The sequence below is a fragment of the Simochromis diagramma genome, unplaced genomic scaffold (genome assembly GCF_900408965.1).
Source record: "Simochromis diagramma unplaced genomic scaffold, fSimDia1.1 OVJJ01000205.1, whole genome shotgun sequence".
Taxonomy (NCBI): Eukaryota; Metazoa; Chordata; class Actinopteri; order Cichliformes; family Cichlidae; genus Simochromis; species Simochromis diagramma.
The window spans coordinates 13,042,186-13,057,632 of record NW_024386782.1 but is presented as its reverse complement, the minus strand read 5'-3'; the positions used below and the strand labels follow the sequence as shown (position 1 = coordinate 13,057,632).

The window sequence follows — 15,447 nt, the reverse complement described above, 5'->3', positions numbered from 1 at the left end:
GCGGCCATGATGGCTTACGTCACCTTCAGGATGACATTGCCGGGACACACAGGTCTGCTGCCTCATCAATTCTACTGCTGCTCAAGGGGACATCATATCACACAATCACACACACACACACACAGGCACAGCCACAGCCTCTGGCAATGTGGCTCTACCTGGCCGAACACACCCGGAGCCTCTGATTGGCTGCTGAAAGCCAGCAGCACTCCCACTGCTCCCCAGCCGGCAAGACTCTGCTTGGAAACAGAGCGACTGTGCTACCACGACAGGCCACTGCTGCAGCGCGGCTCAGCGCTGCTCTGATCCGCGCTCAGGTTCATTGTCCTTATGACAGCATATACGGGTGCTTTAATGGCGCCTGATGGTGTGCCGTTAAGGTCACAACCTGAAGTGTTTAGGAGTAGGTTGATGCTACACACTGCTGTTACACTTCCTCACACACATACAGCCTGTTGTATGATATGTATTATCTATTATTGATAACTAATTACGTGACCTTGTGGTTTAATTTTCATTTAATGAGCAGTAAATATCTAAATCGGCTACAAACAAAATGAGGATTGTAAAAAAAAAAAGATCCTTTTTGACCTTCAGTTAGTAAAATACTCTTCCAGATATAGTGAAACTGATCTAACTCCTCCCTTGACACTAACTACCAATCTGTCTCCAGTGATCTTTACGTCAAATCATTAGCAATGTCAGCATCTGCATGTCTGACATTAACCATAAGGACCTCTCTATTTTATCCAGCTCTGTTCAACATGAACATAAAGTTGTTTTCTTCTGTAAGATCTTGGACTACATGAGATTAATCCTTGGTAACACTTGCTAGTCATGCATATTAGCAATCTTATTAGCCTACATTTTTACATTTTAGTTAACAAATAGTGTAAAAATGTAGGCTTGTTTGAACACATATTACTGCTTACTGAATTTTGTGTCTTGCTGGTCATAGTTCCATTAGTACAATGATTGTTCTGGACTATAGAGCTGGTCCTGACCGCATCAGGATGAGTCTTTGACTGTGAGGTGACTTATCAATCATAAGTTGTTAGCCAGTGAGCATATGATGGTTAATCCTCATTTTTTTAATCTAACCAGACTTAATTTTTTATTCAGTATGACTCAAAATGAGTGACTGAGCCCATCAACTCATCAGGAAAGTGTTTAAAGAGGTCAAGACAGGAAGCTGTTTTCCCATAGACTTCAACTGGAACAAAGACTTTTTCCAACCACAGCTGTCGTTATCTGGTGCGGGATGGATACATCGTGGCAATTCAGGGTTTAGTGTCTCACCCAAAGATGCTTCAGCACATAGACTGAAGGAGCCAGGGATCAAGCCTTGCTCCTTCTGATTGGCAAGACAACCCCCCCCCCCAAAAAAACAACATAATGTTTAAGCTGAAGAGCTCTACAGAAGCTTGTGAGTAAATTTTGGTAGATGATCAGTGAGATTAGCTGCTTCTCTGTTTCATGCTAGGCTAAATTACTCAACTGATGGGCCACCACTTCAGCTTTAATGTTTCATCTCATTTTCTTATCCAACACTTTGCAAGCAGGTGAATAACTTGCTTTTAAAGGACAAATAAAGAGGAAATACTGGATCTAAAGAAAAACAGCTCGCAGAAAAGTGTTGAAATCATGGGATGGAGTTGTTTCCTCACCTTTTCCTGATATTGCCGTCTGGAGGAGTCCAGGGACTGGATGAGAGCTGTTGCATGGCCAATAAAAACAGCATAGCACGTAGCTCCTACAATCATACTCAACATAGTGAGCCAGATATCTGATAGACTCTCCGGGGCTTGGCGGCCATAACCAATGCACAGCATGTGGCTCATTGCTTTGAAAACAGCAAAGGAGTACAGCTCTGACCAGGTGTCGTTCTGTGGAAAGACAAGAAAGGAGATAAACAAGGAGTTAAACACACAAATGTTACATTCAAATATATGTTTCAGACGAGGGTGATGCCATGGAGTAGGTAACTAGAAGAAAAGCTTTGGGGACAGGAGGTCATGGAGGAACAGTTATATAAATGAGAGCTCAAGGGACACAGAAGGAAAGAGGGAGGAAGGGGAAACAACACCGAGGGATTCCTTCGAGGCCTAATCAGGAAAGTAGAGACGGTTTGAAAGTTATTTCCTCAGAGAGGAATTATAATGAGAGGTCATTAAATATGCACTTGAAGAACCGTGTGAATCGGAATCTACTACGGCCGGGCAGCAGTCACCAAGCTGCTTGTGCGGCAACTCCAAACTCTTATTGTGACTTAGAAAGACATCTATGTTTCCGCCCACTTTAAATACATGTAATGAACACTTATTCAATGTTTTATTTCACTGTAACTTTGTCCCCAAACACAGCCCTTCACAGAAAAGTCAGATGAAAAAGGTCTTACTGTGCTTACCTGAGTCTGAACACGATGCTGATGCAGTTAATTCAAAGCCAAAAGTAGGATCAGAATCCTAGATTTTTAGCTATGTTTAATCTTTTTTCTACTAAAGAAACTCATTATCTGTGTAAGCTGTGTTACTAAAGCAGCGCACAGGGGGGGAAAAGTTACAAACAGCATCCTGAAAACCTCTGAGACCCTTAAGTCTTAAAGAAACACACACACTAAAAAAAACACACACACACTTAGCCTCACTAAATATGTACCAGCTACACAGAGGTCACAGGCTGCACTTAACAAAGGCAATCAGCTGCATTATATCCTCCCCATAACCTGCTGCAGAGAAGTGCATCAGCACTCTACTACAGCATTATATTAAGAAGTGTGCAGTTCTTCTCTGTTTCTTTCCTATAACGAAACTAACCAAATGAACCAAAGTGTAGTGCTTTTATGAAAAACCTGAACTTATTCAATGTTTGAATCTTAAAAATTTACATTATTGTTTTAAGTTCATGTAAAAAACCTTTTTAGTACGATGCAAAATGTGTTGTGTGTATTCAAATGTTAACAATTTGACGATACAACAAGTACTGTGTCTAGCAGATTAATGCACAAATCAGTTTCTCATTATAAATATTTGGCTTAATTGAGGCAAATAAATGTAGTTTCTCTAAGTGCTGGTAACTCCCAAACCTGAAAACTAAAAAAGCATATGGAATTTTTGTTGGTTTTTTTGCTGTTTTCTGATTTGTTTTTATCTGATTCCTCTATTAGATTAAATACGAGAACAATCACTAGGTATAAAAGGTTAAAAAAAAAATCACAGGTAGAGACTGAGCAGAGAGGTTTGTTAACATCCAAACAGCATAACTTTAAATGGCCACAAAGTGATAGAAAGAGCTCTCCATATGAGGTCAGGGAAATCAAAACTCCCAAAATAAATATAGCTCCACCAAGTGGGCTGGGGCTAAATGGTATATGTAAAAACAGAAAGAGAAACAGTGGAGTGAAGCAGGTTGAATAATAGATGAACGATGAGCACTTTGATTCTGAAATAGAAACAGGCAAGAGAGAAGGAGAGACTCCATATCCTCGTAAGTCTCAATCGCTCTCCTCAGAGATTTCAGTTTGGGAACTATCCGTTGCTTTGATGGTAATCACCGTCTCCATTAGCCGCAGATAGTCTGTTTGAACTTGACTGATAACGCAGGGGCTTTAAATTTATCTTGTGGTACCCTAAAATGCTTCTTTAAATAGCCTGCAGCAACCTTGTTGTGCAAGATGCTTCGCAAACACAGATGTGAAACGCACCTGCCAAACAGTTTGGGCAGGTTTATGTAACTCGTGTGCTGTCAAAATACCTTCACATTATCAGTATGCATCAGCACTTTATCCATGCTAGCAGCGGTGGGATGCTTTTAATTCTTTCCCCCATAAAGGCGACATTTGACAACCTCCCCTATACCATTAATGACAAGTTATGACACTTCGGTATATATTAATAAAGATGTGGTGTGACAAGAACTAGAATAGTTTCTGGGTTTTGTTCATAGGCAGAAAACACCATCACTAACCTCTGATGCAAACTCATTAATTATTTCTGTAAGCAAGTCTGAAATATGACAGAAACCACCCAGTTCAGATAGGAGCTGCAAGGGTTACTCCTAGTAGGGGTAAAACAGGTCATCTACCAGTCAGAAGGTTGGTGGTTTGATCCCTGGCTGCCAGATATCCTTGGGCAAGATCCTAACCCCAAGTTGTTCTCGAGTGTATCCATCAGAGCCCGATAGAAAAAAAAAGTGCTTGTGTGAATGGCTGAAAGTGGTTGGGTAGAGCAGAAAAGTGCAATATGAAAACTGTTATGTTTACTGTAATTGCGGATGGTGTCAAAATACATTATATACATATATATATATATATATATATATATATATATATATATATATATATATATATATATATAATGTATAACAAAGTTTATAGTCTAATGAAAATTTGATAGCAATCTGTTAAATTCTGTAATCAAAGTGTTACGCAGAGCAACAGACAGACCTTCCCATTCCCTGATCCAAATCACTTACAATGTTACAAATGACACAAAGTGCATGAAAAACAACAGTAATACTGAAGTGGAAAATGGAGCAATATCATACTGAATGATCACTATGCGTGCTGGATGCCCGATAAGCTGAACAAACATCTCAAAGATAATCGACAACCGTCTGACAAAGTCGCTGCCCTGGTCCTGCCACACGCCCACCAGTTTAGTTTACAACAGCTTATCAGAGTTCATTGTACAGTCAGCTTTGTCTGGTGCTTCCTCTCCTTCTGTTTCTCCCTGTCTGCCTCAGTGTGCGTGGTGTCTCTATGATCTGCAGTTTGGACAGTGAAATGTATTTATTTGGAAAGTGGAGGGCAAAGCATGCTCCACAGAGAGCTCATTGTAAGGTCAACAGAGAAGCTGGATTTTAGTATTCTGTCCAATATGAGCTGATGGCTGCCTGGCCCAGTGGAGCTACTTAATTTAAGCCAACTTTAGAGAAGATGAAAAGAACCGGAGACACTTTGTTATACACTGTGTTCCATGAGTTAGATATGGTGAGAAAACGCTTACTCTGTTTAGTCTTCTATCATCTGTGTCATAGTTATAAGCCCAGAAAATGAAGGAGGACTTTTGCTCAGCTGGTCAGTTATACCAATGACATCAATTAAATCCGAACAGCTCATGTTTACATTTGGAGGGGCTCATGCAAACAAAAATAGTGCATAACACTAAAAGTTCAGTGTATCAACATTACTCTTTGGACAGAGTCAGATTAGCTGTTTCCCGCATCTTATTTCACCGTCTCCACTAGAGTTTGATCGTCATGGTACATATCTCAGACTTATACGTGTCTTCTTTTTTTAACCCTTGGTCAAGCTTTTCCTGCAAAGGTTTTTTGTTAAATTAAATGCAACTTATAAGTCATTTTTTGTACTCACTGTGATGAAATGGTATACCTGTGAGCGACAGATTAAAGAGGATTAGGCAGATGAAGCAGAGGCCAACATGCCCTGATTTTTTTCTTAGTACTGGCTGCGTGCTAAAATTATTAACCTGTCATTAACATCAGTTATTTTTTTGGACTTGACAAAACTCATTCAGAGAAACTGGAAAAAATATTTCTATGAAGTGAGTAGTGCTCCTCATCACCAAATATATATATATATATATATATATATAGATAGATAGATAGATAGATATATAGATAGATAGATAGATAGATAGATAGATAGATAGATAGATAGATAGATAGATAGATAGATAGATAGATAGATAGATAGATAGATAGATAGATAGATAGATAGATAGATAATATATACTGTTTATCCATACACTCAGTAGTCACTTTGTTTGGTATAATGTTCAACTGCTTGTTAATGCAAATATCAACCCCCCCAATCACATGGCAGCAACTTAGTTCACTAAAACATGGAGACAAACGGGATATTGTATTTGTTTTAAATGTTATGTACTTGTGTGGTACATGTATTTTTGACTTTTGCTGCCATGATGCCAGGTCTCTCTTGGGAATGAGATTTTTAATCTCAATGAGATTTTTTACCTGGATAAATAAAGGACTAATACATTTTTTAAAAAAGTCAAGGTGGCCTGATAATTTCAAAGTGAACATCAGAGCACAGGTGATTTAAGAGACTTTGAATCTAGCATAGTTGTTGGGCCAGACAAGCTACTCTGAGTATTTCAGAAACTGCTGATCTACTGGGATTTTCCCACACAGCCATCTCTGGTGTTTGCAGAGAATGTTCTGAAAAAGAGAAAATATCCAGTGAGCAGGAGCTCTCTGGGTGAAATGCCTTGCTGATGTAAGAGGAGAATGGCCAGACTGCTTTGAGCTGACAGGAGGGCTGCAGTAACTCAAATAACCACTCAACACAACCAAAGTTTGCAGAGGAACGACTCTGAACGCACAAGATCATTAACCTTGAAGTAGAAGTAGGAGCAGAAGACCACAGCAGGTGCCATTCATGTTAGTTAAAAACAGGAAACTGAATGTTTAAAGGGTGCAGCATACCTGAGTATTGTTGCTGCCCAGGTCCATCCCTTTATGACCACATTGTACCAATGGCTCAAACTGGTTTCTTGACCAGGACAGTGAGTTCACTGCACTCAAATAGCCTCCACAGTCACCAGATCTCAATCCAATAGAGCAGCTTTGAAAGGTGATGGAACAGGAGATTCACATCATGAATCTGCAGCAACTGTGTGATGCTGGCATGTCAGTAACCACCAACATCTCTGAGGAATGTTTCCAGCACTTTGTTGAATCTGTGCAATGAAGAATTAAAGCCGCTGTGAGGGAAAAAGGGGGTACAAACCAATACCAGAGGGGTGGAACTAATAAAGTGTACATATATTTTTTGATGGTGGCCACAGCAACTGTCATCTTTGTGAAAAGCCTCCATGAAATTGTAGTGATACCATACTTGTGAGGACCAACAGTCACTTAAGCGGACAAAATGCCTGTCCCCACGAGTTTGAAGGAATTTTTGAGACTCAAAATGTGGTTTTAGTGTCAGGGTTACAATTAGGCTATGGTTAGGTTTAGGCTAAGGGTTATGGTTAGGCATTCATTTTTGATGGTTAGGGTTTGGGGAAGCCGCTAGGGGAAGCATTATCACTATTAGATGTCCTCACTAAGATATGAAAATGTGTGAGTGTGTGTGTGTGTGTAAGGGAAATAAGTTGAGTCAGGAGCCCACTTTAGTCCTTTTAACAACACCACGTGAGGGAAAGTTCCTGTTACACTGGCTTCAAAATACTTCCTCTTGAGTGGCTTTCAGCATAATTAGATGTCATAGCTACTTGTTCAGTAATACGACGTCTTTTAGTAGGCTATAATATTATTGCATTCCTTGTACTCGGCTCAGTAAGGCTGTACAAAACAAAAACACCTGCGATATAATCCCATCTTTCCCTCTCCTCTCCCACGAAACAAACACCACCAACTAATTTCGAGTTAATTTAGAGCTCAGACAGCAGATTTAGCTCTTCATGTGTATATTGCTATAACTGGCTTAATGAGTACTTCAAATCAAATCTGAAATATCCCACAGCAGACCTGTGATGGTGTTTGGTCAAACTAACTGCAATGAGTAAATCAGATGATTTCACACCAGACACAGTGATTACTGACTTACTGTCACTAAAGTAAGCAGACCACTGTACTGCAAAGCTGAGGGAAGCGGAGGATAATGGGAAAGAGACGCCTCTGTGATGTGGGTACTGTAAGGGATGGGTGCACACACAGCTGTAATTACAGAGTTGAAAGTATACACCCCGTTTCTGTCAGTTAGCATGACTGTCACTGTTATTACCCAGTCGCCTCTGTACTCTATAATGCAGCCAAGCTCTATAAGCACTCTTGCATGGAAATTAACTTAGTGGCTGATAAGGCAGAGTAAAGCTCACGCTAAATATAACCTGAGTTCAATACAGGGGTGGAAGTTGGGTGTGCTGCTAAAACAACCTATGTTCCCTGAGGTAGTACAAGTTTGACTGAATCCAATTATTAGCTGGTGGATGTCATTCAGAGTTACAGAGTGTTCTCAACGCCCTCCATGGGTCCTGCCTGTGGGCTCCACACCACCAGAGCCACTGTAGGGTGTGAGCCATGATGGATGGCCTGGCTGCAACACAATGGCTAATGTTACAAGTTGTCAGCCACTCAATAGGGGGTGGTCTCAGGTGGCCATATGTAGCCCATGCCAGAGCGGGCCTTTCGTTTGAGAGTGACGGCTCTCTGGAGACCGGCTGTCTTTGATTATACAGCAGGAGAGAACACTGGAGGAGTCAGTGTCCTGTCAGGCCCAGACTCCATCATCATGGACTTCAAACTCTGCAGCGTGTACTGAGCACGATTGCCTTTTGTGCAGCCTATAAGTTTAGAAAAGTAGAAATACTTTTGAACTTGTGTTGCTGTTGCATCTGCGGTGCTTTTTAGTTGTCATTGTTAGATACACACTTTACATTTTACATAGCAGCTGCATGTTGGTGCACTAATTTGAAGGATCTCTTGGATATTCGCTCGGTGAGTTCTTTAGGCCTTTAACCTCTTTCACCCTGGAGGTCCGTGTCTTCCAAAGTACCATGGTACATTTACTGAGCAGGCCCCTGTTCCTGCTATGATTAAAATGGATGTACTATTTGTTGTGGTTCATTTGCGTTGTATCAAAGTTGGTCGAGTGCAGTCGACAACTTTTACAACAGGTCCAAAATCATCTGTGCCACTGACACAGTTTTATTGCCGTTATGTACTCTCTAATTTATGATGTTATCAATATTTGATAGACATTTTTAAATCTCACTGTGGGCCAATATAAACAAAAGTCTTTAGTTTTTCATTTTGTGAGTCCAAAACAGCATTTTCAAATTTCTTATTTTGATTTACCAGGAATGTCGAGTTATGTAAAACAAAGAGATTAGCCATAAGTCATGTGAGCAACAGAAGTAGTGAATATTTGGCACTTACAGCTAAGCAAAAGATTTCATCTGTTGTCATTAAGTTGCTGATTTAATTTTCTGTGGCTCGACAAATGGAGCTAATCATTTCAGATCCAATAAATCGCCGCAATTTCAATTTGACTGTCTTATTCCTATCTCTGCACACTGCCTTTCACCCTCTGACATGACAGCTGTTGATAGGCTCCAACCCTGAATTGGACAAGTGATTAAGAAACTAGATGGAAGGATGGATGGATAAATTCAAAGAAGCAGGGGTGTTTGTTATACTGGTACTGTGGTGTGTATTTCAGTGTAGGGCATAGAGCTGATACAGTCAAGGCAATGCATGACGGATTTTTAATCATCTATAACATCAAAGGCTTGGTTTTGATATAGTCAGCCTCGGGGGTGAGCGAACACACCTCCACTCATTGCAATCTCTAAATTTCTGCATATAAATATGTGTACCTACATTTTCTGGATGTAGGTTAGTTATTTAGAGGAGCAAAATAAAAAGTAAGAGGTAATTTATTGTTCTTTTTGTCCAAGATCATTTTACCAGCATTGAAGAAGAAAAAAAAAAATATATATATATATATATCTTTTGTCCTCGGTGACCCAGCTCTACAAAATAACATCAGTAAAACTGCAGTAGGTTTCAGTCTGACACATCAAACAAAAAGTGAATCCTTTTCATCTCAGCAATATGGCAAAGAGGATGTTTACCCTCATCATCCCATTAACTTGTTCCAACTAGAATTACTCTTGTACAGCACTAAAAACAAGAGTCCCTCCACTCATCCAGGAAATACTTCAAATCTGAATTTACAAGCCGTCGTGGCCGACCCAGACGGTGTCTGGGAGCAGGACCCAATCTGTTTAAAACCCCATTTGGACCTGTGCCTCGTGTCTGGGTTTGGTGTGGTCTCCTCTTGCTCAGTAAAAGGCTGGTTTGACAGACAGACCTATAAACAAACAGCTTTTATCTCTCTGAGAGAGACATGGCAACAAAGAGCCCAGCTGCCTGGCCATATTTCCCCCATCCCTCTATTTCCCCCTTTTATCTTTCCTGTCATCGCCCCACCGTGCTGAAGAGGAGACACGGAGTGATGTAGAGGTGCATTTAAATCTCACAGGTTTGTTTCTAACAGCCTCTTTGTTGGTAAGCTATAGCTGTTTTCTGCCAATGACAAGGTTGTGATATGAGTAATATCCTTGATTTGCTTGAAAGGCGAACACACTTTTCCTCCTGAATCATACACAGCAGTGATCACTAAGCTTAATAATGATTTTCTGCCCTGGTATCAGTAATATTAATTAATATTAATATTATAAATTATTGAATCATACACGGTTATTTGTAAAGTAGTTTGGTCACAATTAAGATCTGTTTAATGTTCATGTCTTAATATTTTTTGTGCTCACATCATTTAAAAAGATTAACCAATAAAAACAAGCTACTGAGGCAGCACAACAGAGATATTGTCTTTTTGCTTGCATGCCTCCTTCCTGCTGCCCATATTACCCACACTGGAGAATCAGCTGTGTTATGCTGGTGGAGCCTGATGTAGCTTTGAGCTGAGGAGTGGGCGACAGATGATATCTGGTAACTTCAAGTGCCATCACTTGACATTTATCACACTTCACACGGCTTTGTGAAGTGACAAAGGGCACTGTGCAACTTTCTTTAACATATTTAGCAAGGTCCTGTAAACACAAGTGGAAAATTGGTGGTGTTCATCTCTAAAGTATTAAAAATCTCTGAGGCCAATTTGAGGCTTCCCTTCTCCAAATAACCTTTCTAAAGCACCGGGGTTTCCTGCGCAGTGAAAGACAAGAAAGAGCTTATCATGGTCACAAAATATTGACTGAGATTTAGCCAATATTTTCTGATGACAGCGAGACGCTTCGATCAATACCTTGTGACCACAGTTAGTTCTTGTTCACTCGGGTTACAAGAAGCAAGCCCAGTTCTGGTCTGATATGTGCAGTCCTACGTGCCTAGTCATGATTCCCTCATACGTACCTCCATCTTGTTGAGGGACACCCAGCAGTCCGATGGGAACTCCTGCAGCATGGGGACCAGGAACTGTAGGCAGCCATCCCAGTGACACAACAACAGCATCATACCGATCAGGTTAAAGATCCGCATCACCGCGCTGGCTAGGTCATAGGTCATATGAAAGATCTGGAGACAGCAAGGCAAGGAGAGGAGTTTATATGTAAGATTATATTGGAACATGAACTCAGTAATTATGGCTTTCTTGACAGTGTCGTAAGTTTTATCTGATGAGACTTCGGCGCTATGTGTTCTCCAGCTGCCTGCATTTCGACCAGTCGAAATGATTACCCCCTACCTCCAATTCATAATTGCTTTACTTTGATCTTAATGGAAAACATCATGAGGACAAGAAAAGGGGAACTTATAAGGACTTTGTAAAAGAAAAACTTGGTAGTGCTGCACTCTTGAACAAATGACTGCAATGTTGAAACTACAATGCCCAGATGGGCTACAAAATGCCTATCGGACATCATTCCAGCGTGCTGTTTCAGGCAGTTCGTATATATGACAATTTTAATTTTTAAAATCGTGGATGTTAAAAAAAAAAGCTGAAAACAGAAGGATACATACAGCTAATACAAAGTGAATTGTAGTAAACTTTAAACATGTTTTCGATTAAGCTTTTCCTTTATATGTAAATCTTCACACAAGGGAAAATCTCAATAAGTAGCAAATTTGATCTTTTTTCTTTTCATAAAAGATGCTTCAGTGTATCATGTGGTCTTATTATGGCTGCCGTGCGGATGCGTCCTGGTCACTTCACACATTCAGGAATGGTCCTGAGCAGATTTGATTACCTGACCCACCACCCTTTGTGCTACTTCCTTTTTTATTTGTTTTCACTTTCTCCCTTTGTTTTCTGTCCACAGTTGTTAGTGTCTGATTCATCCCACTGTACCTTATTAACCTCCTCCTCGCCGTGTCTTTATTCTGTGTGTCTTCTTTCACTCTGTGTCACAGAGTCAACACAGCTTCCTTTTGTTCTGCAGCCTCTTCATTCTCCATGTTGGTATTCATAACCCCGGCCAGTTTGTCTTCTTGTGTGTGTGTGTGTGTGTGTGTGTGTGTGTGTGTGTGTGTGTGTGTGTGTGTGTGTGTGTGTGTGTGTGTGTGTGTGTGTATCAGTAACCGTGTCCACTTTTGAACCTCAATCTTGACCATGTCAACTGCCCCTCTGCTAAGAATCTACTATAAATTAATTTCCTATTGGGAAGCTGCCTTCCTGCTCAGCTTCACACTCTTCTTTGGATTCCACCAAGTTTAATCAATGAGTAGGGGAGACAGCTTCCCATCAGTTTCAAACCAAACACAGCAGGAGCGAGCAGCGCATTCGTTACACCGAGATATGTGACATCAATCTGAGGCGCCAGCACGCATGGGGCCCAGTCACATATACAAAACACTCACGCAAGCCGGCGGGCACAAAAGATACACTAACAGCGGAGACAGACGTGCCATCACATGCACACAGCGTGATGGACAGGGACCATCATGAGCCTTAACAACTGATAGTCTGTGTCGTCTCGCACATCAATCATCCTCCATCACTGGACAGTCACTTAGGCCAATCATCTATCACTTGCCTGACCTCAAGAATCAAAACTGTGATGCTGCTTAGCATCTAATAGCTGCTTAAAAGCACTAATAATAGGTATGAGATCTTAATGTGCAGAAGTGACAGTACGTTTCATTATAAAACACGTAGAATGGTCTGATTAGTCTACTATGAAGGAACAGGAAATGGGTCATTTCTTACTCAGTGCAACTGAGGGAGAAGTGATACTCTATGACTGGAGTGATGAGGAATGAGACTGGACATGAATCACATGTGCTGATCTTTCTAAATGCAGCTTTAACCTTTATGAGGTTTTCACTGTCACTTTTTATCAATCAGCGACTCACAAAATAGAGCAGTTGGTCATCATTCTTGCAAGGAGGATGGATGACAGAAAGCCGACTTGTTGTGCTGGCTCACTGAGGTGTTCAGAACCGCGGACAGCACCGAGAACGTTACAGGAACTAAAAACAGCTCACAGCTTCAACTCTTGGATTTTCAAAATAAACTGTTATAGTTAACAATAACGGAAACAGGCATTTGAAATGGGCATCTCCCGCATGTGCCAGTGTTTCGCTCTCCACTACATCGCCGCTCTTATTCTTCGCACGTGCAAGTATTACTTCCCATCATGCACCACTCTATGTGCATATCACATAATATCTTCAGAAATCCAATTATCCAAAGGTCAAGTGAGCAGCCAAGCCCCACTGTGCTGCTCACTACTGCAAAATGCCAGCACCAGGCTGCCAATACTCGCATAAATGAAAAGTAGAGCGATCTTATGACACTGTTGGACCTCCTGTCTCCCAGGCTATTCCTCTTAAAGCAGAGGAGGAGAGTCTGGTGAGGGGCTGGGGCAGGGGCCCACAAAGGTGTATCCCTCTCGTGGAGTAAATAATAGCTGAGTGGCCAGGAAGTTCAGGACTGGTGCTTTGGGTTTTGTCTTCAAGAAGCATCCTAGCAACAGCACCCATCCTCACATGCAGAGTCTACCAGTCAGGTCTGTGCAGACCTGCCATCTCACCTAACTCTAATCACTTTAAATGAATAATTAGTCACATAATCACAGTCGATAGCCCCCCTAGTGCTGCTTATGATAATCGCTGTCTCTACTTCACCTGCTCTTCCTCCGGTCTCTTAATTGATTAACTATGTTTGCCCTGGTAATAGGTTGCTTATTAAGTGCCACCTGTGGGACTGCCAGGTCAGATGGAGACAGAAGGTTAGGAGGATGGTGTTACAATAACAGTAATTAGAATGCAAACTTTGTTAGCGCGCAAACATCCTGCAGACATTATATTTTTCTCACCAGGTGGCAGGTGAGAACACTGATCCTGGGCCTCCAGGTGAAGGAGAGCAGGCCAGAGAAGCAGATTGTTGGTTTGGCCATGAGCCAACATCAGCATATTGGAGGAAAATCACTGACCTTTTCTCACAGACTAAGCTAGGGGTTTCTTCTTGTGTAGCTGTGAGTTTTGAGATAATGTTTTAGCTCATGGACAGCTATGAAATGTGTGCCCTTACCTCTTCCCATTGGTGGATGTAGCGTATTAATCTGGAGAGCCTCAACAGCCTCAGGAGACTCAGGATCTTGGTAAAGCGGACGATCCTCAGGGCCCGAGCAGTCTTGTACACCTCTGAGTCGATCCCCTTCTCTACTATAAGGAATATGTAATCCACTGGGATGGAGGAGATAAAGTCTACAATGAACCAAGTTTTTAAGTACTTCTTCTTAATGGTTTTAGGGTCCAAAATGATGTCTGAGTTGTCCTCAATGATGATTCCAGTGCGAAAATTAAGCACAAGGTCCATGAGGAAGAAGGTATCGGACACCACGTTGAAGATGATCCAGGGCGTCGTGGTCTCGTCCTTGAAGAAGGTGATGCCCACGGGGATGATGATCAGGTTGCCCACCATGAAAAGCAGCATTGTAAAATCCCAGTAGAACCTATCAGGCGTGTGTGCGAAGTGGAAGTGGATGTGTGTGCGTGTGCGTGACAGTGCATTTTAGATGGGTGTGTGCACAGAGTACAGGAGGGAAAAAGAGGGGAAAGGGGAAGAAAAGACAAAAATAGAGTCAGATGAGAAGAGGGATTTGCTGTGGAAACGCAATAGGCACAAGAGACTGCCTGGCTCAAAATGGAAAAGTGTAAACAAAGTGCAGCCAAAGTGGTATTTTTTGCCAGCATGAGCATGCAGAGAATAATGGGGGGGGGGGGAAGATACTTACTTTTTCCGATACTGACGTGAATTATAATCAGCATTAAACTGATTTCTTTACACATTTTAGATTTTTGTAACAAAGCAAAAGGAATCTAATGATTATCACTGTTTGTGTGAGTAAGGACATGTAGCAGAACTGCGTTTCCTGTAATAACTCAAAAATTTAAATGCAAATGTTTAAATGATGGGTTAAACCATGGAAGGCCTTTTCATCTTCGTTTCTGAACCACTGGGTTTTATTTTGGCTTTGCCTCTTAATAATAATAATAATACATTTTATTTATAAAGCACCTTTCAAGACACCCAAGGACACTGTACAATAGATAAAAGCACATAATAGAACAAAGACAATGAAGAACAATAAAACAAAAGCATAAGATAAAATGAACAAACAGTGGGTTCACAGTGAATATGCAGATTTGAACAGATGGGTTTTGAGTTGAGATTTAAACTGGGGGAGAAAACCAATGTTTCTTATATCTGGGGGTAGAGAGTTCCACAGCCTGGGAGCAGAGAAGGTTAGAGAAGGTTAGCAGAAGAAGTTCCGGGGTGATGTGCTGTTAGGAGGGGGTTCTGGTGATAATGCGAGCAGCAGAGTTCTGAACCAGTTGAAGCTTATGGGGGGATTTTGGGGGGGAGACCATGCAAAAGAGAATTGCAGTAGTCAATACGGTAGGTAACAGGACTGTGGACAAGAAAGGACATAG

At 41.3% G+C, this 15,447-nt stretch overlaps 1 protein-coding gene across 1 annotated transcript in view; it reads right to left on the bottom strand.

The window, feature by feature from the left end:
- Nucleotides 1-15,447, bottom strand: part of LOC120727571 (potassium/sodium hyperpolarization-activated cyclic nucleotide-gated channel 2-like) — a 35,780-nt gene that overhangs the window by 16,986 nt on the left and 3,347 nt on the right. Inside the window, exons 2-4 of the mRNA XM_040021914.1 lie at nt 14,042-14,465; nt 10,924-11,085; nt 1,668-1,886 (exon numbers count right to left, since the gene is read on the bottom strand). Of these exons, the coding sequence (XP_039877848.1) occupies nt 1,668-1,886; nt 10,924-11,085; nt 14,042-14,465 (805 nt within the window). The remainder of the gene's footprint in view (nt 1-1,667; nt 1,887-10,923; nt 11,086-14,041; nt 14,466-15,447) is intronic.